The 20,440-nt window shown below is 35.6% G+C and overlaps 2 protein-coding genes across 3 annotated transcripts in view; one reads left to right on the top strand and one right to left on the bottom strand.

The window, feature by feature from the left end:
• The first annotated feature begins 2,853 nt into the window (after window positions 1-2,853).
• On the top strand, window positions 2,854-13,590 carry LOC306880323 (galectin-8-like). Of its 2 annotated transcripts, XM_079433795.1 has the most exons (9): window positions 2,854-2,995; window positions 3,178-3,266; window positions 6,342-6,552; window positions 8,898-9,026; window positions 9,511-9,561; window positions 10,104-10,130; window positions 11,787-11,875; window positions 12,002-12,167; window positions 13,223-13,590. In XM_079433795.1, exons 1-9 carry the CDS (start codon window positions 2,957-2,959, stop codon window positions 13,370-13,372), a joined length of 951 nt encoding a protein of 316 aa, XP_079289921.1. In that variant the 5' UTR covers window positions 2,854-2,956; the 3' UTR covers window positions 13,373-13,590. The 2 variants fall into 2 exon arrangements, with proteins under 2 accessions (XP_079289921.1, XP_079289922.1); XM_079433796.1 differs by lacking the exon at window positions 10,104-10,130 and having other exon boundaries at window positions 13,223-13,520.
• A 2,988-nt stretch (window positions 13,591-16,578) lies between these two features.
• The window catches only part of LOC306879728 (palmitoyltransferase ZDHHC14), a 28,609-nt gene continuing 24,747 nt past the window's right edge, over window positions 16,579-20,440 (bottom strand). Inside the window, exon 9 of the mRNA XM_079432883.1 lies at window positions 16,579-17,909. Within this exon, the coding sequence (XP_079289009.1) occupies window positions 17,493-17,909 (417 nt within the window). The 3' untranslated portion in view covers window positions 16,579-17,492. The remainder of the gene's footprint in view (window positions 17,910-20,440) is intronic.

The following is a 20,440-nucleotide window of genomic DNA, read 5'->3' as shown; positions in this document are numbered from 1 at the left end:
TCAAGTCAGATATCTGTCATCGTCTCAAGATTATTTCTGTCTTTCAATATATAAATGGCAAACGGAGTGTGGCACAAACCGATTACCTATCAGCTTGATGTTTGGATTTCTCTTCTTGGCTTCTTTCATAAGCCACCACTCATATCCACGGAAAAAAAATGCCTTCATCCTTACTGTGCATGTGAGAGGGTTCTGTGCCATCTGTCAAACAGACAAGTAAATAACCTTTAGCGACCCAAACATAAAGTTAATACATTTTGTTTGTAATTGTTCTATTTTTATGTTTTATTTTGTATTAATAACTCCCACACTGCTATAAAAAATGGGTTGACACTGCTAGTGATTCGCTACGACAAAGCAACCTGACAGCTATTTTTTTTCTCTATGAGTTGGCAATCTCCTGCAACATGAGCGTCAGCGATTGTTGGCAATGTTTCATATTTGGACAGAGCTCAACTTTATGCAAATGAGCGGCTACCATCAATGGTCCACCACCTGATACATTTAGATAGCATGACCGAGTAGGACCACCTACTAGAAAACCACTCAGAGACTTGCAAACTCAAGTAATTTAATCAATGTCAGTCTTTCCAAAATACAGAAAAGGGGAAAAAAATATTTTAAAAAGTCATACATAAAGCAGAGGGTATTTTTTAGTGAAAACAGCAGTATTTTCTTTGCCCTTAAGTGTCAATGGTGTTAAATACAATTTGTATCTCAGTGTACTGTAGTTCAATATAAAATGCAATGATAGCAATATATTCAGTGCATATGAAAGCCCACTCCTACAACTACTCCTAACCATACTGAACCTGCTTATCAGTAAAGAATCCTTGCAGTTCTGGGAAAAGAGACACAGTTATGAATGTTTATGCATATGTTGGATTTCCATTTTTAGAATATGTTCTTCATTTTCCTGCTCCTGTTACCAGATGGGCTGTTTTTGTAAGTTTGCTTGGCTCAGCTAAACAATGTTATTAATTCAAAAACATGCTCAAAGAAGGGGTGTATTGAATGTATTAATTGCATTTTTAATGTATTATTGAATATATGAATAGATGCAGACAAGATAGACAGACACACATAGACAATATTACCTGTGGTTTGAGCATCGCCTCCTATTTCTACTTTTAACATGTGCAATGAAGCTCCAAAGTTGGGCTGAATAAAACCAAACTCGCATATCTGGTTATTCAATGCATTTTCATAATTAAAAGCCAAACATCTTAAGCTCATGTGACCCAATACCATGTGCTCCGACTCAACTTCATGTGAAACGCATATTCATCTGTCACTATAAGAATAAAATCCTCTCTTCTTTATACAAACATGCAAGGGGTAACAAGTGATATCATTAGTTCAGGAACTACGCATGCAAACATGTAAAAATTTGTAAAAAGTTGCATTACATATCCATTCTTGGAATGAAAAGCAACACAAAACAGCAGTTCAGTAAATATAAAGCGCTCTGATTGGCCACTGAACAGCAGTTCAGTAAATATAAAGCGCTCTGATTGGCCACTGAACATATCATGATTATGCAAAGGATGGGAGAATTATATTCATCTGATTTCAGTGTCTAATAATAAGAAAGCTGTGAAGACTGCGAGAATATTCTCGTGTAGGGAATATTATGTGAAACAATGGCCCTTTATTGCATTTGTTATTATTATTTTAATTGATTTATTTTCTGTGTTTTTTACTGTTTTATTTTGTTGTTGTCCGTTCAAGTGTTATGTGGATATTCTGCATTTTGTATGTTCTTGTTTTCAGCATTAAAAAAATAAATAAATAAATATTATGCAAATATTTATGGAAATAAATGTCTTGTTTTCTGAGTTTACAATAAACTTTAGTTTTGAAATAATTAATTGACTGATTTTGATTTGGGAATCAGGATCAAAGGAGCTGGATGATATGTTTAAAACTGTTAACTCTTTGTGGTCCATTTCATCTTCACAAATGTAAAGTTACTGATCGTATGCCCAATTTTAGGATTTTTTGTATTGATTTGAAATTATTTTATGAATCTCTCTGCTCATCACTTAATAAGAAAGCTGCTAAAACAACCGTATTGATGAAAAAAATAGCGACTTTGTTGTAAGGGTTACCTCCTGAGTAGTCGTTTACATTTTAGTTTATTTTAATTAATTAATTTATTTATTTTAAAAGATGTTTATGGTAACTATTATTTATTTGTTTTTCTCTTTATATTTCTCTGTTGTTATTAGTATTGCTTATGTCAGGGGTTTTCAAACTTTTTTCAAACCCTTTGACATAAATTATTAACGTATTTAAGTAAATATTTCAATAATCTATGGCACATTTTTATGCTTAATTTCAAAAACATTTATTTTTATCCGTTTTAAATTTCAGCCATTTTTATATAGCTATTGTTATTATTACACTCAGAAAATTAAAAAAATGCATATTGCTTTAATTTACAATGTATTATCCCCCCCCCCCCCACACACACACAATAATTGTTTAAATACAGGATTTTCCAAAAAGAGTTATTTTTATACATTTAAGATTTTACATTTACATTACAATTGTATAAACCCGTAACATTTATTTGTAAAAACGTTTTAATTGATTTATTTATTATTATTATTAGTTCCTAACACTCGTAGGCACACCCTGCAATTCCCTCACGAACCACCAGGGGCTCGCGAACCCCACTTTGGGAAACCCTGGCTTAATGTAATTACTGTTTTATATTCTGGTTGTGTATGTATTTTTTTTATATTTGACTGTATCCCCTGTGATTGTTATATGTTTAATAAAAAAATTAAAAATAATAAAATTAAAAATGAACGTATCGTGCTCAAATCGAAACTGATTGGTCACTGAACGCGTCTCACATGCGGAAGTGAAAGCGTTTGTTTTCTTTCGAAGCTGGTGATTAACTCGTAATAACAGCATATAAAAAGACTTTCTGAACAGCGTCGCCAATATGTCTGTCGGAAACCCGAAACAAACGATAATGAATCCAGTAAGATTTATTCTACTTAACGTTACACTTTTTTCTAATGGGCCAGTGCTTCTAGTAATAGACTGATCTGTTAATGCGTTTTCTGTTTTGCAGGATGAAAGTGTAAATGGTTATATCTTGTAGACCTATAAGGCAGGCCAAACTGAGTCAGTGTGTCTCATGATTTTAATTTCTGCCTGTAGACGATTCCTTATGCTGGGACCATCCTGGGCGGACTTCAGCCCGGAGAGATGGTGCTCGTTCAGGGCAGTGTTCCCAGTGACTCGGACAGGTCAGAGACTCAAAGCTTTGTTTTGGTTTCATATTGGAGTCATTCTTTCCACAGATGTGACCCTGGACCACAAAACCAGTCATGAGGGTCGATTTTCTAAAATTGAGATTGATAGATCATCTGAAAGCTGAATAAATAAGCTTTCCATTGATGTATGGTTTGTTAGGATAGGACAATATTTAGCTGAGATACTATTTGGAATATGAGGATACATAACATCTAAATATTGCATATTATATGTATGTAATGTATTGTTGGCTATTGCTACAAATATACCCCAGCGACTTAAGACTGGTTTTGTGCTCCAGGGTCACATATTTCACTGCTTTCCCTAGACGGGAGGTAGTACTGTAACATTTGAGGTCAAGTCAGCCTTATTTCTAAAGCGCTTTAAACAATACAGGTTGTGCCAAAGCAGCTTCACGGAGATAAACAGGAAAACATCAGAATCCACTTTGCATAACGTTCTGACTAGTTTTGTAAATAAGCCTACTGTAAATGCTCGACATGCCAATAAAGCTTTGATTATGCTGACTGGAATTTATAGCCTATTGGAAATGCAGTTTAAAGGTTGAATTTAACATTTACCTTTTTTTTTCTGCGAATTAAATAATTATTAATATTATAGTCTAGTGTTTCGTTGAGGAACACTGGCATAAATAGCCTACAATCATAAAGTATTGGCATAATTGTCAGGCGTTTACAGTATTTGCAAAATATATGGTAGCAAATAGCATAATTATACAGAACGTTAATTAGGTAAAGTGATACACGAATTGAAAGGGGAAATAATAAAAATATTATATTTATATGATATAAATATAGAAAATATAGTCCTAACAAGTTAATATAACCTAATATTAATAATAATAATATGCAAATATTAAATGAAGTGTTTAATGTTAATAAAAATGTTTTACCCATCTCTGATAATCCCGGGTTGCTGTGGTCACTTAGGTCTGTTTACGCATTAAACTCGTAAACAGACACGCATTAACATCTCGAGGCCACGACATAATATCACGTTCCCACGAGTTAATATCTCGTGGCCACAACTTAACTAAGTGAACCGCAGACGTCCCCTCCCGGTCACTTTATCATTGCATATTACTCTATTGAACTTTTTTTAGTATTATTAATTTTATAAAGATAAAAAAATGCACTGGAAAGTCAATTTAGGGGGCAAATATCGTTCTTTAATAGAAAAGGTGCAGTCTAAGTGGAAGAGAGGGGGTACACAGAAGGATGGTAAATGCCTCAAGGGGTACTCTACTGCCTTAAGGTATTCTAAAAGTTGCAAAAATAATGACGGCTTGATGAAAACTTGCAAGATGGTTAGCAACCGCATAACACAATCAATAAAGATGAAATTTGTTAGTTAGTGTAAGTTGAAGAAACACCCTGCTATATACAAACCCCATTCCAAAAAAGTTGGGACACTGTACAAATTACGAATAAAAAAGGAATGCAATAATTTACAAATCTCATAAACTTATATTTTATTCACAATAGAATATAGATAACATATCAAATGTTGAAAGTGAGACATTTTGAAATGTCATGCCAAATATTGGCTCATTTTGGATTTCATGAGAGCTACACATTCCAAAAAAGTTGGGACAGGTAACAATAAGACGCCGGAAAAGTTAAATGTACATATAAGGAACAGCTGGAGGACCAATTTGCAACTTATTAGGTCAATTGGCAACATGATTGGGTATAAAAAGAGCCTCTAAGAGTGGCAGTGTCTCTCAGAAGTCGAGATGGCAAGAGGATCACCAATTCCCCCAATGCTGCGGCGAAAAATAGTGGAGCAATATCAGAAAGGAGTTTCTCAGAGACAAATTGCAAAGAGTTTGAAGTTATCATCATCTACAGTGCATAATATCATCCAAAGATTCAGAGAATCTGGAACAATCTCTGTGCGTAAGGGTCAAGGCCGGAAAACCATACTGGATGCCCGTGATCTTCGGGCCCTTAGACGGCAATGCATCACATACAGGAATGCTACTGTAATGGAAATCACAACATGGGCTCAGGAATACTTCCAGAAAACATTGTCGGTGAACACAATCCACCGTGCCATTCGCCGTTGCCGGCTAAAACTCTATAGGTCAAAAAAGAAGCCATACCTAAACATGATCCAGAAGCGCAGGCGTTTTCTCTGGGTCAAGGCTTATTTAAAATGGACTGTGGCAAAGTGTAAAACTGTTCTGTGGTCAGACGAATCAAAATTTGAAGTTCTTTTTGGAAAATTGGGACGCCATGTCATCCGGACTAAAGAGGACAAGGACAACCCAAGTTGTTATCAGCGCTCAGTTCAGAAGCCTGCATCTCTGATGGTATGGGGTTGCATGAGTGCGTGTGGCATGGGCAGCTTACACATCTGGAAAGGCACCATCAATGCTGAAAGGTATATCCAAGTTCTAGAACAACATATGCTCCCATCCAGACGTTGTCTCTTTCAGGGAAGACCTTGCATTTTCCAACATGACAATGCCAGACCACATACTGCATCAATTACAACATCATGGCTGCGTAGGAGGAGGATCCGGGTACTGAAATGGCCAGCCTGCTGTCCAGATCTTTCACCCATAGAAAACATTTGGCGCATCATAAAGAGGAAGATGCGACAAAGAAGACCTAAGACAGTTGAGCAACTAGAAGCCTGTATTAGACAAGAATGGGACAACATTCCTATTCCTAAACTTGAGGAACTTGTCTCCTCAGTCCCCAGACGTTTGCAGACTGTTATAAAAAGAAGAGGGGATGCCACACAGTGGTAAACATGGCCTTGTCCCAACTTTTTTGAGATGTGTTGATGCCATGAAATTTAAAATAAACTTATTTTTCCCTTAAAATTATACATTTTCTCAGTTTAAACATTTGATATGTCATCTATGTTGTATTCTGAATAAAATATTGAAATTTGAAACTTCCACATCATTGCATTCTGTTTTTATTCACAATTTGTACAGTGTCCCAACTTTTTTGGAATCGGGTTTGTATTTATATCACATTAAAATTTTGTCCGCAGCCAGTCCAGACAGTGATAAACAATGAAATGTCTTGTAGATTTCAGGTTGACCTGACCTGCGGGAGCAGCATGAAGCCTCGGGCAGACGTGGCCTTTCATTTTAATCCTCGCTTCAAGCGGTCTCCCTACATCGTCTGTAACACACTGCAGAAGGAGCGCTGGGGCAAAGAGGAGATCCACTACCTGATGCCCTTCAGACACGGAGCTGCTTTTGAGATCATCATACTCGTGCACAAAGATTTGTTCAAGGTTATAAACATCCTGAGTTCTATCAGTTTGGCTCTTGTTTATTGGCATCTATCTCTGTTCCATATGATTTCAACTTTAATCTCATTCTCTTGCTTAAAATTATACAACATAAGTGACTTTATGTTAGCTGTTTTTAGAAAGTTTAAGGTGAAGTGTGCGATTTTTGGATGATGAAATAATTTGTCCTTAATATGCTGCAAGCAAGCTGCCGCCAAAAGTGTAAACACGGTGGCTCTGTAGATAAAAACAGTTGACTTGTTTGAGATGCCACATGACTGGCCTTGAATATAGAAGAGAGTAGGCAGCTGCAGTCAGGGGAGGAATAAAAAAACAACAACTTCATAGTGGTATAGACTAGAGATCCATGTGAGCAATAGCAGATATTGCATTTGTTCTTTTTTTTCAGATGAAATAGTTGCATTTGAAATTCTGCTGCTTTTGTACCTAACGCAGTGTAACCAATTTTTTCCCACAAGCCCTAAGGATGTGAAGGAGTTTAACTCTGTAATAATCTTGAATCGTATCTTGACCATTATTTTATTTCCAAAATATGATCCAAATTGCATCATTCCTAGAAGCCCCTAAAGGGATGTATATGACAAATATGATTGGCATTCGCTCATAAAACTTTGCATTCTTGCAAACGAAAAACAAAACTGGTGTTGGAAATAATATGTGTAATTTCAGTGTTTTTGTGAGTTCTCAGGGAAACACAATACTTTTGTGAGAGAGAGTTAAAAGGTTTGTGAGCCAGTGCAGTGTTTCTTGAGGGAATGCAAGAGTTTTGTGAGTGTTGAAGTATAATTTTTCCTCTTATATATGTTTTTTTTTTTAATGAGAATGAGCTTTATTGGCCAGGTATGTTCACACATACGAGGAATTTGTTATAGTGACAGAAGCTCCACAGTGCAACAGAATGACAGCAACAGGACAGGACACAGATAATAAAAGTACAAATCGAGCATAGTGATAGTTCTGGCAGGCCATGTTAGTCAAGCTTACATCAGCTGATCCACGTCTACCTATAGGATCACGACACCAATCATAATTCCCTTCATAAGGTCCCTTCAGTCATTATTCAGCAGCTATCGCTTCGCTCAGGAACTAATCACCCACCTCCATCCCCAGCTCCTCCTCTCGTCCAGTCAGGACATGGCAGTGAATATATCATTGAGTCAGACCACTGAATCATGTTGTTAAAATAATCACGTAGAACATTAATGGTATCTGCTACATTTATCATTGATGTTGGTTCTGTTCTGTTACCCTAGGGGGGGGGGGGGGGGGGGGTATTCTGCTCTCCCTGCTCCTATCCATGCTAGGCTGCGTGGATGGGCAGGGAGTGTTTGCCCAGAACAGAACCATTCCCCCAACCTAAAATGTATGCTAATCGTAAGTCATATTGGCGATAGTGGTCCTGACAGAAAAATACAAATAGGCACAAAATAGCAAAAACACATTATATAATATAATATAGACAATTATGTATGTACAGTTCTGATATGTGCAAATTTGAAATTAAAATAAGTATGTGTGATGAATAAATAATGTATAATAGTGTGTGTTCAACGTTTATTGTTGAGTGTTCATGAGATGGATTGCCTGAGGGAAGAAACTGTTCCTGTGTCTGGCCGTTCTGGTGCACAGAGCTCTGTAGCGTTGACCAGACGGTATCAGTTCAAAGAGGAAGTGTGCTGGATGTGAGGGGTCCAGAGTGATTTTACCAGCCCTTTTGCTCTGGATGAGTACAGTTCTCGGAGAGTGGGGAGGGCTGTACCAATGATTCGCTCAGCAGTCCGGACTACCCTCCGTAGTCTTCTGAGGTCAGATTTGGTAGCTGAGCTGAACCAGACAGTTATTGAGGTGCAGAGGATGGATTCAATGATGGCAGAGTAGAACTGTTTCAGCAAGTCCTGTGGCAGGTTGAACTTCCTCAGCTGGCGAAGAAAGTACAACCTCTGCTGGGCCTTTCTGACAATGGACTCAATGTGTTTTGTCCATCATCTTGTCCCTTTAGGTGCTAAAGATAAATAGATTTAGTTATAAGAACAAAATGTCACAGTTCTACGCCAGTGAGATCTATGATGTCAGTAAGTAATTTCCCAATGTGTTTTTAGTTCACATGCTTTTAGTTGATGCCACTTAAGCATGAGTTGGTCTGAGTGTGTTTATCCATCAAATGGGCACAAGAGTAAGTGTTCAGAAAAAAATCTTTACAGATCTGTTTCGTGATGCTGATTGGAGCAGAAATTACACACTCTTCCCTTGATCCTCCAAATTCCAATCATTTCACAAGTAACTTGTTGTTATACCGCTTAAGATATACATTGTTTTACTCCCTCCAGGTGGCGGTAAATGGTTCTCACCTGCTGGAGTACAGGCACAGGCTAGAGCTCAAGAAGGTGGACACCCTGGCCATATCAGGGAAGGTTCAGATTCAAGCCATTGGGTTTATTCCCAGTTCAGTGAGCAAGGTAACTGTTTATCTATTAAAACTTTAACCCCTGGTTTCACAGACAAGGCTTACGCCTAGTCCTAGACTAAAATCTAAGTCTGAGCTGTTTCAACTGAAAGAAACTTGCACTGACTGATCTTAAAATATATCAGTGCCTTTGTTTTGCCTCAAGATGCACACCAGTAATGTTCGTAAGTACGTTTATAAAAATTACTTGTCCTAATTGAACTATGGCCTAATCTTCCTGTCTTAGTTTAAGCCCTGTCTGTGAAACCGGGCCTAAATGTTTGAATCCTTTTAAGAACGATTTTGGATTTGCATTTTAAATTTTCCCAAAAACATTGTAAGCTTAAGTACATTGTAGACCCATTGAAACCAATGGAGCTACGATCAACTTAGGCTTACGATGCTTTTGGGAAACGCAGCCCAGTATGTTTACTGTTTGTCATGATGTGGCTGGGATTGCATTTTGTGAGATAAATGTGTTCATTTGGTATTTTTAGAGCTCCATAACACCTTCAAATGCAGTTGCAAGCAAAAGATCACAGCCTCATGTAAGTGACTATTCTGATATTGCTTTTTTCTATATTCAGTATATGCACATTATTGTTCAAAGGTTTGAGGACAGTAAGATTTTTGTAGTGCTCACCAAGTAATGTTTTGTATTTTAAATTTATTCCTGTGATGGCAAAGCTGAATTTCAGCATCATTATTCCAGTCTTCAGTGTCACATGATCCTTCAGAAATCATTCTAATATACTGATTCAGTATTCAAGAAACATTTCTGATTTGTATCAATGTTGAAAGCAGCTGTGCTGCTTATTATTATTGTGGAAACATTAATAATATTTTTTCAAGATTCTTTGATTAATAGGATGTTCAAAAGTACATAAGTATTCTTTACTGACCTCTTTTGAACAGTAGTGTATGTATGCGCTCTCTCTAAATGTATGAAAAATACAGTACTGTTCAAAGTTTTACCATTCAGAATTATATATATTGTTAGCGAACTGATGTGTATCTATATTTTGCAGTAAAATACATAGTTTAGCTGAAACTGTTTAATTATATCACTCCCTCCTCTTTCATCCAATAGTCAGTCATGTCGGAGTCAGGTGACAAGGTGAGTACATGTTAGGCTGAACAGTTTCCTAAAGGGCAAACAAGGGTAAATTGTTTTCACATGCGACACCAGTTTTTATGTGGCAGCATAAAACTGGATAATTCAATTTCAGAATAATTGAAATCAATTTGAACTGGGTGCCTCACAGTCTGGACAGAAACCAGGACAATGGCATTATTTGGTCACTTTGACCCTTAAATCAGGCCTTTACAGCAAGCACCTTACTGATTAGAGACCTGTAGGTATAGAGTACAAGGAGAAATAGTGTATTGTGGCTTGTTGTTAATGGCGCTTGCTAAGTCAAGCATCACTATAACTGTTATTAATTAGGAGTCATATTTCAAACAAGCAATAGTGCACCTAAAATAAAAATACTGGGTCTCACCTTATATTAGGTGGCCTTAATTACGATGTACTTGCATTTAAATTCATAATTTGATTGTGTACATGCATGTTTTTACATTGTAATTATATTTTAAAAATGCCTGCATGTAATTACATCTGTAATTGCATTTATAAATACACTGTTGACCCATCTCCTACACCTTAAACCTACGCATACCACCAAACCTGTCCCTAACCCGTATCCCACCTCAATAGCAGCAAAAGTGTTTTGCAATACAACGAACACAACAATTGCATTGTACTATTTTTTTGGTGCAAGTACATAGTAAGTCCACCTAATATAAAGTGGGACCACATTCTATCGTCATTTACTCCCCCTGATTAATTTCCCTGTTCATTTCTTCTGTGGAACATAAAAGAAGATATTTAAGTTGTTTATTTTGTTCATACATTGGAAGTCACTGGTAATCAAAACTATTGGTTACCAACATTCTTCTTTTGTGTTATGCAGAAGAAAGTCTTCAAAATGTTCAACTCGTTAGGTAGAAATGTGATTTGAGTGGAAATCTTGTAAGTCCTTACCAAGCCTGATGAGGAAAAGGACATTTTGTCAATGGCTTGGTTTCTATTTCTACAGTGTTTCTCTGGGTTTCTTCACTTATCATAAAATCTTTATCTGAAAACTAGCTAACAATGCCCTGGAAACCACCTATAACACCCTAACAGCTGGCTTAGCAACACCTTGGCAATCATACAGTATCGCAATGCATTCTGAACACATTAAAGCTAGAATACACCTCACAACTTTTGCACAGATTTGTGCCCCGATTTGCCATCTGGATGAGTCGATGCAAATTTTAGGCAGTTGGAGCTTGACAGATTTGACAGAAAATGACATTGTGTATGATTGGTACTGGTACAGCTTCAGCCTATGATCCCATCCAGTTGGAGGATTTCAAGTATGTTTGATATTTTGAGTCAATTTTAGAACAAACATTGTTTTCATTTTTTCATGCATCTCCTAGTAACGAGGTTTACATTTTTGTGTGTTTTTCTTCTTCGGGAACGAAGTCTGTGTGTGATCCTCAGTCATTTAGCGCGTAATGCCCAGATTTTCTTTGTAACCGTAAAGCCAGCAAGTGTCTAATATGCCTAGTGGTTTAAAATCTGTTCCGATTTAAAAGATATGTAGTGTGTACCAGCCTTAAATGACTGCATCGCAATACCATAGCTGGGAATTATTATTGTGGTTGTTGTCTTTGTCGTGCTGAATTTGAAACCATCGTCAGATGTGTTTCTTTTTCGTTCCAGAGTCTTCCATTTAAGAGCAAACTTGCGAAAGGATTGAGTCCAGGAGATTCCATTATGGTCAAGGGGCAGATCTCTGGTTTCCCAGAGAGGTATGAGAAGAAAACGACCATCAGGAAACCCACCGGAATATTCTAGATATCTATAATACATGCTTTTTGTCATTTAACCCATTTTTCTTTTAATAATGTATTGATGTCTTCAATTTATCCCCACAGTTTTGCTGTAAACCTGCGCATCAGTAACTCGGAGGACATTGCTTTTCACTTAAACCCTCGTTTCAAAACGAGTTCCTTCGTTAGAAACTCTTTCCTGTCTGGTTGTTGGGGGGTTCAGGAGACCTCCCTCCCCAGCTTTCCCCTTTCACCCGGGCAATACTTTGAGGTACAAGACCTTTTTTGTCACTAAATGAGAGCATTTGTTGAAATTTAAAGTCAACATGAAATCAAATTTTCTTTTTCTTAATGCACATTTCTGGTTCATTAAATTTGCATTATTCCAAAGAGAAATTATTCGTCATAATGTAACAACTTTCTTTACTTCTGAAGTGACTTTTCTTGTTCGCTGACGTCACATTAACTGCCTAGGAATCAAGACAATAAAGGGATGGTTCACTCAACAATGAAAATTCCCTCAAGTTGTTCCATGCCTGTATGAATTTTCCTTCGGTTGAACACAAAAGGAGATTAATGCGGGTAACCAAACAGTTTCTGGTCTCCATTGGCTTCCATAGTTTTTATTTTTTCCGTAAAAGTCAATGGGGACTAGCAAATATGTGGTTCCCAACATTCTTCAAAATATCATCTTCTGTGTTTGTCATACAGGTTTGGAACAACTTGGGGGTGAGTAAATGGTGATAATTTATATATACTGTATGTAATAGCTTTTTAGGCATCATTTGATTTGTAAAATGGTAATTAGTTACAGTAATGGAAATGCATGTTACAGCAATGTTATATTTACTTTGTATCATGCTGTAAAAATGTCCAGTTATTTTATTGGTTTTAACAAGGATTTTTTTACGGAATGTTAGTTTTTTACTGATTCAAATTAGTTAATAATTAAAACTAATTTTGATTAATTAGTTAATTATTCTAATTGGAAGGATATATCAATTGGGTGCATTATGTGAAAAGTAAAACCTTGTTTGGAGACCAGAATCACCATTTTAAATGGCAGTATTCAAATATTTAGTTTAAAACTGAGCCTTTTATCCAACTTGGAAATATGTCAAATAAGTTAAATGGCTTACAAATGCAAATTCATGTTGACTTTAGAGAATGATGGCTTGGTTTTAGTGTGTTTCGCTGACAATGCAGGATGGAGGCCATGATTGGGTTAAATATTTAATCAGTTCCTGCATGTGCATTTTATTCATTCTTGCCGTGTTTTTGAGTGGCATCTGCTGTGACCTCTGACCTCATGTTTTTCCATGGCAGATGATCATCCTGTGTGAGGCTCAGGAGTATAAAGTGGCAGTAAACGGGTTCCACCAGCTGAACTACAAGCACCGTGTGCAGGATCTAAGTTGCGTGGATGTGATAGAGATTGTGGGAGATCTAGAGCTTAAGGATGTGAAGATCTGGTGAGCAGCTCCAGCTTGACGACCATTCCCGTGTTTCCTCCAACCAAGTATATTTAATCAACCTGAGACTCCTACAGCTGAAGCTAATCTGAACTATTTCAACTTAATCAAGTTATAATTTGAATTTGGACTAAAATGCTAGATCTGGTGTGGGCGTTCTCATCTGACTGAATATTATACTCCTCAACCACTTTGTCTAACAGTTAGCACATTTGAACTTTTATTCTTTGTTGTTTTGTTGGCTTCTTTGTTTTAAGTGTTAAATTTCAGTTTATTATAATATTGATAAGGTGTGATCTGAATGGCATAGGTAGGCAGAAGTTACCCATGACTAAGATAAACCCCATTCGCTGATTATTAGTTGAGGAGATTTGGAGATGATTTGAACTTGAGCCTGAATGAAGTGCAGTTGACTCCATGACTTCTTGTGTAGAACAAGAAAACTAAACATGGTTGCAATGGGTCAAAAAAGGTTGCAGACCCCGGACATAACAGATGGACGGAAAAAATACCATCTGGCAGGATGTTAATGATTGTGCGACAGTAATTGTACTGTCTGTCTAGCCATTTGTTTTCTGAATCTTTCCAAGCTAATTCCAAGCATTTAAATTTTACACTGTTAGGGCAAAAACAGGGCTGAAAAACATACCCAACCATAAACCATCCCAATCATGAGTATAATAATTGAAGTGGAGTTTCTTAAAATATGTCAATTACAAGCGGATGATTTGCTAATGCAAGGCCTGCTTTAATGCATTTGACTTGGCATGATAGCCTTATAGGAATATCAAATCAATAATCACGTTCACCATTAGGTTCCAGAACTAAAGATAAGCACTTTTTTATTATAGTTAACAACAGAACTATGCAACATTCCAGCAGCCTCAATTGCTTTTTGCTACTACTAGTTTTAAGAATGATCTGGTAATTTGTGATATTAATATATATATATATATATATAATATATTATTTGTGTCTTGTTCCTCTGATATCTGTTGATAAATGCATTAAATTATAAGCAATATTATAAAAAATATATAATATCTTTTACATTGTCTAGTAATTATTGTTGTGTTTTGTGAGTTATTATTACTATTTTACACAAACTAGATTTAGGAATCGTCTCAGAAACCAAAGAAAGCTATTTCTATAAGTTATCTGTAAATTAGAATAAGTAAAACATTTCTTTTATCATGAATTTTAATGAGGCATGTAAACAAAGACCATCACAAAGAGCTTTTTTTTTTTAAAAGTTGTGAATTTATTAACATCCACAATATTCCACTTTTGTAGCTCAAAACCAGGAAACTGTTTTTTGGCACATAATCACATGACCGTAATGTGTTGGCACCTGGTTTAAATTTGATGCAATATATATCCAAATATATAACCAAAGCATAATTATCATAGATAATACCACTAATATCATCGACATAACTCCAGAGAGAGATAAAGGCAGTGACGTCGCACTAAAGTTGTCTGTCTCTATCACTGAATGACCAAACATGTCAGACTTTGGGACAGATGAGTTTGTGAGAGTCTGATTCACAGGCTGTACAAACAGACGAACACTGAAGTGATTCTCTGTCATCTAACCAGCTCAGGTAATACTACTGGAGGACCACAAATGAACAGATCACACAAGAATACTGTCCATATGAAATGATCCCATTTATTGGCTGACCGACAGCTTAAAAAACCCAGCAAAGCCCACTTCTAGAGCACAACAGTCAGCTTCCATAAGTAAAAATCCCATTTACTTTCTCCATAGATTAATTGAATTTTAACCCCAATAGCGCACACATTTTAAGAGGCTTGGCTGCTGTAAAAACCATAAGTCTGTGATTTCAAAGTCTTTTTTTAAAGATATTTTTAAAAGCTGCATTCCCTACACCATAATCTTAACTGGAAAGAAACCAATCAGAAGACTCATTGTTACTATGGAAACATAAATCACTGCAAAAGAGCTCAGCAACGATCGACCACTGCAATGCAGCACTGTGAATGACAGTGACAATATTTTGTAATATACTTAAAATATATTGTTTTATATTGAACCGTAGTTTCTTATTTGATTGCACCATTCACAATGCTTCATGGGATGAGCAGTTCATGCCCTCAGAAAATCTGTCTTGTAAATATTTTTTCTTCAAATCTGAGTTTATAAGGATTCGTATCAGAGCTGGTTGGTTTAGTTTAAGGCTTTCTTTATTGGAGAACTTTCTGGAGAAATGAATGGGGAAAATACTTTGGCCACTGCTGTGCTCTATAGAGCTGCTTTTAGAGAGGCTATGGAAGCTCGTTTCTGCCTAAATAGGTAAGAAGGTAATTGTGACTTTTTATCTTACAATTTTAGAATTGCGAGTTCATATCTCATAATTTAGAATTCAGAATCACAAATTTCTTCTTTTTTCTTTTTTCTTAGAATTGTGAGATTACATTCCACAATTCTGATTATTTTCTTAAAATTGTTAGTTATAAACTTGCAATTTTGAGTGGACAGCTCACAATTCTGATTTTTTTTTTCACAATTGCGAGTTTATATCTCACAATTCTGACTTTATTCTTAGAATTGTGTTATAAATTTGCAATTGTGAGTTTATATCTGACAATTCTGACTTTTTTAAAATTGTGAGATCTCATAATTCTGACTTTTTTAAAATTGTGAGATATCTCATAATTCTGACTTTTTTAAAATTGTGAGATCTCATAATTCTGACTTTTTAAAATTGTGAGATCTCATAATTCTGACTTTTTTAAAATTGTGAGATATCATAATTCTGACTTTTTTAAAATTGTGAGATCTCATAATTCTGACTAAAATTGTGAGATATTTCATAATTCTGACTTTTTTAAAATTGTGAGATTTCATAATTCTGACTTTTTTAAAATTGTGAGATCTCATAATTCTGACTTTTTTAAAATTGTGAGATCTCATAATTCTGACTTTTTTAAAATTGTGAGATCTCATAATTCTGACTTTTTAAAATTGTGAGATCTCATAATTCTGACTTTTTTTTTATTGTGAGATATCTCATAATTCTGACTTTGTTTTAAAATTGTGAGATATCTCATAATTCTGACTTTTTTAAAATTGTGAGATCTCATAATTCTGACTTTTTTAAAATTGTGAGATCTCATAATTCTGAGATATCTCATAATTCTTATGAAAAAAATTGTGAGATCTCATAATTCTGACTTTTTTTTCTTAGAATTGTTAGTTATAAACTTGCAATTGTGAGTTTACATCTTAGTATTTAGATTTTTCTCAAATTAAAATTTAATCTCACAATTCTAACTTTATGTATCTCAGAATTGACTTTTTTCATAGAATCTTATTATGGAGTAGTTGTTTCTTTTATTGTTGTTTTATACTGTTGTAGCGCCTTGAGTGTAAGAAAGGCGCATTACAAATAAAATTTATTATTATTATTAGAATTGTGGATTACACATTTGTAGTTGCAAGTTTGTATCTCACAAATCTGACTAAATTCTTAACTTGTTCTCAGAATTGCACATTTGTATGTAGTTCTGACTTTTTTTTTTTCTCCATAGGATTGAGTTCTAAACTTGCAATTGTGAGTTTGCATCTCACAATTCAGACGTTTTTTCTTCCAATTGTGAATTACAAACTTGCGATTTTGTATCTGACAATTTAGAATTTTTCTCAGAATTTTGAGTTTACATCTTGCAATTTTTTTCTCACATTTTTAGACACCTGACCTGACCACATGCACATGCAGAATTTTGAGGACAAAAATCTGAATTGTGAGATCTATTCTCGCAGTTGCAAAACATAAACTCGCAATTCTGAGAAAAAAAGTCCAAATTGTGAGATACAAAGTCGCAGTTGCAAGAAAAAAGTCAGACTCGTGAGAGAAAAGGTCACATTAACCTTTTTAAAATATTTTTAATCCGTAGTGGAAATAAGCTTCCATTAAAAAAAAATTAAAAAATTGCTTGGTTGAGTAATAATAGAGCTGGAAGACTAGCTTTGGTCCTCACTTGGTACTCCAGAAATAGTTCGGGGCAGCTACTCCATTACATATCAGAAACGTCCAGCAGAGGCTGTTAAGTACCGTATGGCTTGTGGTCCGGTTCAGCAGGACGGCATTCAAAACAGCTCACACTGAACTCAGCTTCACCAAACCCCGCACAGAGTCTTCATGGAGCGAGTCCTGGCTGGCAGGGTCGAAGAGCTGCGCCGTGTGAACGTGATGACCCAGGTGGGTGGCGCAGGGCAGGGCTGCGGGCGGGGAGGGCGTCTCCTCCGGACTGATGAAATGTTGATGGTGTAGGTGATGGTGACAGTGGATCTCAGAGTCTCGAAGGGCCATCAGCTCTCCTCCGCAACTGAGGCCTGGGATGGAGGAGGGCAGCGAGGGCTGAGAGGGGCCCAGAGTGGAGCACGGCCCACCCAGAGATGTCTTGGCCTGGAGGGGCGCGCCTCCGCCCAGAATGATGGACTGACTGTGGAGCAGCGGGTTGGCAGCGGCCTGCAAAACGAATTTGGTGCTCTGAATGCACTGGTCTTGAGCACACTGGGAGGAAGGACGAAGGACAGAGAGAAAAGGGAAAGCCAGGAGGAAGTCAGACCCAACAAAGAATAAAATGTTACAGAAAAACACGTCACAGGGCTCCATACTGCTGATGACTGCTGTTATGCTTGTGATTACTACAGTTTTAACCTGGCAGTCCATAGAGTATTATTAGACACCAGCATATGTTGCGTTTTAGTTGCTGGCGTGGTTTTGTTCATGGACATGTCAAGCAACCTGTCCATGTTGCCATCTGTGTTATTTACAAACCTTCTAAGTGACAAATGAATTTGCGCAAAAATATCATTTTTTTGAATGGGCATCTATATACTAATGGCAATTGCATTTTGAATTATTGTCACAAATGTGTAGGGTTTGTTTGTTTTGGAGCCCTAGGTCAGATAAGACTAGTTTCTGGTGGTTAGAATGACAAAACAATTAGAAGGTTAAGATTATAAAGGTTAGAGAGTGTGTTGCTCAGAAGTATAAAGAAAGACAGAAAAAGAAGTTAGACGTTAATAATATCTGGGTAAATATCACCAAACCTGTGAAGAACATGTTGAGGACATATTTCACTTCAAAAAAATTTTTTTTTTTTGGAAAAATAAATTTTTGGACTATTAAGATGAATATTATTTTCATGAAAATGAAGCACCCCCATTCTCATATTGTTAAAAAATATGTAATTTAAATTAAGCTGTTAAGGCAATATATATATATATATATACAGTGAAATATTACAAATTAAAATAACTTTTAACTTATTGTAATATATTAAAAATGGCATTTATTCCTGTGATGGAAAAGCTGAATTTTCAGCAGCCATTACTCCAGTCTTCAGTGTCAGAAATCTTCAGAAATCAATGACTTACTTAACATTTCTTATCATCAATGTGTTTTTTTGATTTCAAAAGAACTGCATAAAAGTCTTTACTGCCACTTTTTATCAATTGAATGCATCCTTGATGAATAAAAGTATTGCTGTAATCAATATAGATTTTAAAATAAAAATAAATATATGAAATGTGCTTAATTATCATGAAAAGAAACTCAACAGAAAAAAAGAGAATTGTCCATAAAATAGGCTTTATTTTCATTCTTCATGTATTTGTTCATTTGTTTAAAGTGAAATGTGACCTGGATACTTAAGTGAGAGATTCATCCATCTAACCCTAATGGATTGGTGAATCGTTCCATAAATATTATGTTAAGAAATAGATTTTAAAACCTATTTGAAAGCTTACATAACATAATCATCCCTTAAAAACATCTGGATCCCTCAAGGGACTGAATAATTGGCATCAAATCAGCGGCTGATGTGTTTCGTTAAGCTGATGAAACTGAATCCAGACAGAGCATCAGTATTCATGAGAGCTGATCTGTTCACACAGCCCACGTCGTCTCTCAATCACATGAATGCTGCCGTGTCAATGTGTGTCTGACGGATGAGAGAATTACATCACTGATCACGTCTGTGCCAACAACAGGTGTTTCACATCCAGCAGTGTGTTAAGCTGAAACGATTCAACAAATCATGACAGCTTGTGTTGAAAATGTTAGAAACTAGAAAAATTAACAACACCCTCCTAGTAAAGAAAAAAATACTAAGTATATAGTTCAAATCTATTAACATATTTACTGACATAACTCGAGACCTACTGATATAAAAAGTTTAGTATTACTTGTGCACAATGCACATTTCTTATTAATAAGCCTAAAATGTGTTTTAATGGATTGTATAATATGCAAAATATTTAAAGTGCGCCTAAAGTATATAGTTCCACTTTAGCACAATCAAATATACTATATCTTTAATTGGACTTCAGCACTACTTCCGCACAATTAAAGTGCATTAAGTACAAAATTAGTTTAAGTATACCGGTATAGTACACTAAAAGTACAATTGCAGGGCATTTCATAAGTACATAAATATAAAATTGTATTTGTAGTATACTTAGCATGAAATAAATGTATTTCAAATACATTAAAGTATATTTATTTAGAAAAAAAACTATTAGAAAAGTTTTTATTATTATTATACCACTCAAAATTCGGGGGTCGGTAATTATAATTTTTTTAAACAATTCATACTTCGATTCAGCAAGGATGCATTAAATTGATCAAAAGTGGCAGTAAAGATAATAATAATAATATAATGCAAATAAATGCTGATCATATGATCTTTCTATGCATCAAAGAAACCTGGGTTCACGGTTTCCATAAAATAAGCAGCACATCTCTTTTCAAAATTAATCATAAGAATTGTCTCTTGAGCATCAAATCAGCATATCAGAATAATTTCTGAAGGATCATGTGACTGGAATAGATTCATGGAGTAATGGCTGCTGAAAATTACATTTTAAAATATATTTAAAAATCTATATTTTAAATTGTAAGAATGTTTCACAATATTACAGTTTTACTCACATCTTTAATAAATCTAGGTTTGGTGAGTATGAGACTTCTTTAAAAAAACATTCAAAAATCTTACCGACCCCAAACGGTAGTGTACTTTTTTCATTATTTAAAAAAAT

The sequence above is a fragment of the Barbus barbus genome (genome assembly GCF_936440315.1).
Source record: "Barbus barbus genome assembly, chromosome: 14".
NCBI lineage: Eukaryota > Metazoa > Chordata > Actinopteri > Cypriniformes > Cyprinidae > Barbus > Barbus barbus.
The sequence above is the reverse complement of the archived record's forward strand: the minus strand, read 5'-3'. Positions and strand labels throughout refer to the sequence as shown.

What these genes read in the sequence shown, in the direction of transcription:
- LOC306880323 (XM_079433795.1), top strand. Translation starts at nt 2,957, where the DNA reads ATGTCTGTCGGAAACCCGAAACAAACGATAATGAATCCA. An exon ending in TGCACAAAGATTTGTTCAAG is followed by an intron (nt 6,553 to 8,897) that starts GTTATAAACATC and finishes TACTCCCTCCAG; the next exon opens with GTGGCGGTAAATGGTTCTCA. An exon ending in TTCCCAGTTCAGTGAGCAAG is followed by an intron (nt 9,027 to 9,510) that starts GTAACTGTTTAT and finishes TGGTATTTTTAG; the next exon opens with AGCTCCATAACACCTTCAAA.